The sequence below is a fragment of the Nanorana parkeri genome, unplaced genomic scaffold (genome assembly GCF_000935625.1).
Source record: "Nanorana parkeri isolate BGI_ZX_2015 unplaced genomic scaffold, ASM93562v1 scaffold1018, whole genome shotgun sequence".
NCBI lineage: Eukaryota > Metazoa > Chordata > Amphibia > Anura > Dicroglossidae > Nanorana > Nanorana parkeri.
In genome coordinates this window covers 331,279-334,767 of record NW_017307286.1, presented here as the reverse complement: position 1 = coordinate 334,767, position 3,489 = coordinate 331,279, and the positions used below count along the sequence as shown (strand labels likewise).

The window sequence follows — 3,489 nt, the reverse complement described above, 5'->3', positions numbered from 1 at the left end:
CGGAATGGACACAATGGTCTCCTTACAATGAGCACATAACCGGGGGGCTGATCTCCTGACACCGGACCCAGATCTCTATAGGAAGTGTCCTGACACCGATCCAAGTAGATCGCACAGCCCCGATCTGGATGAAGGGATTTGCAGCGTGTGCACTGTTTGTTCCTGGAGTCCCGGATCCGGATCATCTGACTGTCATTGGACAAGTTTATGACTCCTAATGGGATGTGATGCCAGCCTGGCAGTGCCCATGGGACTGAGCGCACTGCTATGGCTCTGAGCAAAGGGCTGAGGATTCACATCAAGCAGGATCCGCTCTGTTACAGCGTCCTGCTGGAGTCCCGCAATAGGGAGGACTGCCTTCTCTTCGAGTCAGGGACTGTGGCCACTCTGAGTAAGTACTGCCTACTGCTACTGTGTGCATCACAAGCTGCTGCTGCTCCTCATCCCTGGATCGTGTGCCATGGCATTCTATCCCAATACAGTGACCTTGCTGGGTGCAGTGTGGTGGGCACTGCATAGCATTCTAGGGCATGGAATGCAGCTGAGCATTGCCTGGCTTTGTAGGCATCACTTGGATGATGGTCAGCCAGTATCTAATTGATGGATAAGAAATGCTGAAACCTTGAAGATTTCTTTATTTTATAATAATGGCGCCATCAGTTGGGGTCATCGGCTTGCCGCAAGCCCATGCACGTCCCTACTGGTGGCTTTTGCACACCAAGCGGCTTCAAAGATCACCTAGAGTTTTGAGTAGTGATAAGTGGGGGCTCGGAGTGAATATAGTTTGCCCAAACCCCCTCAAAACTTTAACCAACACACCCCATCAATTAGTTGTGGCAGGAGCATTCACGGCCCACAGCTATATATCAGATAGCCCCAGCTGCAACTGCCACCACTGATTGAGCCGGAAAAGGGGGGGGGGTCACAGTTTTGAGCATGCTTGGGTTCACGCTGAGCCCATGCTCTTCTCTAGTTTTGCTAGGGACAGTGAGTTAGGAACTGAATCAGTGAGTATCCCAATTGTGGATAAGAGGTGCTGAAAGCCCTGAAGATTCTTTATTATGTAATAATTGTGTCATCGGTTCTCACCAAGTCCATGCACTTCCCATCTTGTCTTGAATTGTTTTGTGATTGTAATGTCTTCCTTATATTGTAAAGCGCTGCACAAACTGTTAGCGCTGTTTAATAACACTGGCAGCTTCTGCACACCGCAGGGCTTCCATGATCACCTTGGGTTGTGATGAGCCTGGGCTTGGTGGGAGATGGGTTTGTACCAAGCCCAGGCTTATCACTGGTTGACCTAATTCCTAAGTCACTCATCCCTATCACAGTCAGTATCCAAATTATGGAAAAGAAGTGCTGGGACCTTGAAGATTCTCTATTTTATAATAATGGCGTCATTAGTTCTCACCAAGTTCATGCCTACTGGCGGCCTTTGCGCACCACAGGGCTGAGCGAGTTAGAAATTGAATAAGTCAGTATCTGAGTGGTGGATGAGAGGTGCTGAAGATTCTTTATTTTATAATAATGGTGTCATCAGTTTGCACCAAGGCCATGCACATCCCTACTGGCAGCTTATGCACACCACAGGGCTTCCGTGATCACATTGGGTTGTGATGAGCCTGGGCTTGGTGTGAACCACGTTCAACTGCTAAGCCCTGATGAAGGGGGCCGAGGTATAGCTCCTAAAATGTGTTGGCTTCACAAACAATTTGCCACTGGATTTACCTTGTACTTGGATTTTAAATATTACAGTGCAGCCCTTCAATTCCTAACTCAAGTATCTGAGTGGTGGCTGAACGTGCTGTGTAACCGTCCTTACACAATAACTGCACTCTGTAACTCCTTCAGGTGAAGTTGATACCTGTAGTTGTATAGCTCAAACCTTTTTTTCGAGGGGGGGTGGAGTAGGGAAGGGTTAAACCCATGCCATGTCAGAGTTTTTCTTTCTTTCTTCTTTTGCTGTTTGTGTAGCATCGAGGAAAGTTCCCTTCATTTCGTGTCCCCCTAGCCGCAACAGGAAGTTAGAGGAAAATTCCCAAAGTGAGGGGCGTTCCTCTCTCAGGCGTTTGTCCCCAGAACAGGTGTCCCCATTAAAAGATTTCCTCTTATCTTTTGTTCTGGGGACCAGAAATTTTGGATCCCCCCACTTTATTTTTCGGTGACAGTAGCCATCAGTGCAAATAGAGGGGGGAATCCCAACAATGGAGATACAGCAATACAAACTGTAAGATGCTTGGAATGGGTTGGTACTGTACAATGTGCCGCAGTTGGCATAGAGATAAAAAAAAAAGTGCTAGCGGGTAAGTTTTTATGGCAGACTTATACATTCTCTTCTACCAAAACACCCGACCTGCTGGCAACAGGTTTACCTCTGCTTTAACTGTATCTAAGCCCAAAAAACAAAAATGTCATAAATTGCAGCTTGCCGCTCCATTCCTTTTCTCTTTTCAGGCTTCTTTTATCTTTTATTTTCACCTGGTTACTCTGCCATTAACAGACTTCCAGTCCTAGGTATCTATGAAGGAGTAGTATTGTGCTGTAGCTTTGGACTACAATCACCTCCCCTTTCTCTTCTCCATTACTTAAGCTGGCCATTCCCCTATAGATTATCTGTATATTTTCTATATTCTGTCGCACTTTTTCCATCTGACCATAGAAAATCTGCAGAAAACACGCAGGAAGCAACGCATACGCTACACAAATTGTCAATGCATACGGTCAGCCGTCCATTTAAAATTTAGTGAGGAACGTTGCTGAGCGGTTGTGGCTTCACAGACAAGCCGTCTGCTCCTGCCCTTAAAGGGCATTTCCATTCAATCTGGAGAGATTTCCTCTCTTGTGTTTCTTGGACAGAAAGTGAAGGAGAATCTTTCCGATGAGACACAGACAGCAAACATAACCTGATGGGGGTCTATACCCATTAATAATTCCCTCACTAGGATGGGGTTCTATTTAGCTAATGTTCATAAGCTCCATTCTATGGACACATTGTTGCAGCTGTATTGTGTATCCTGTGCTTGAAAGTATGCAGGTGAATGCATGCAACAAGGTAAACATTGGGCGGAGTGTGACATACAACACAAAGAAGCCACCTTTGCACCATAAAAGCAGAAAAGAGCCATATAAGCTCCATTTTCTGTATCCTAACTCGAGTGCTTGCAAATTGCCCCCGTACCTTAACTTTGCGGTGACCAGGCCTCACAGGCCACTGTGTAGTCTCCTCCTTCCTTCTCTCCTCACCTTTTGTATTTTACGCTTAAGGATATCCATTACACTTTGAGGAAGTGAGGAGAGCAGGAAGGGCTTCTCAACCTTTTTTTAGTCACAGCACCCCTAAAAGTATGCAAAATTTGAGGCACATCAGTCATAGATTTAAGGGGGACCACATACAAAAACAGACAAAAAAAGTGGTTTGCCCATTTCAATTCATGATCCGCCATCCCCTTCACATCACAGGTACCCTTTGCATCAGTAGCCCCCCCCCCC

General features: G+C 46.3%; 1 protein-coding gene across 1 annotated transcript in view; it reads left to right on the top strand.

Moving 5' to 3' along the window:
• Positions 1-223: 223 nt before the first annotated feature.
• Positions 224-3,489, top strand: part of SYNJ2 (synaptojanin 2) — a 102,117-nt gene continuing 98,851 nt past the window's right edge. The window contains exon 1 of the mRNA XM_018567185.1: positions 224-391. Within this exon, the coding sequence (XP_018422687.1) occupies positions 268-391 (124 nt within the window). The 5' untranslated portion in view covers positions 224-267. The remainder of the gene's footprint in view (positions 392-3,489) is intronic.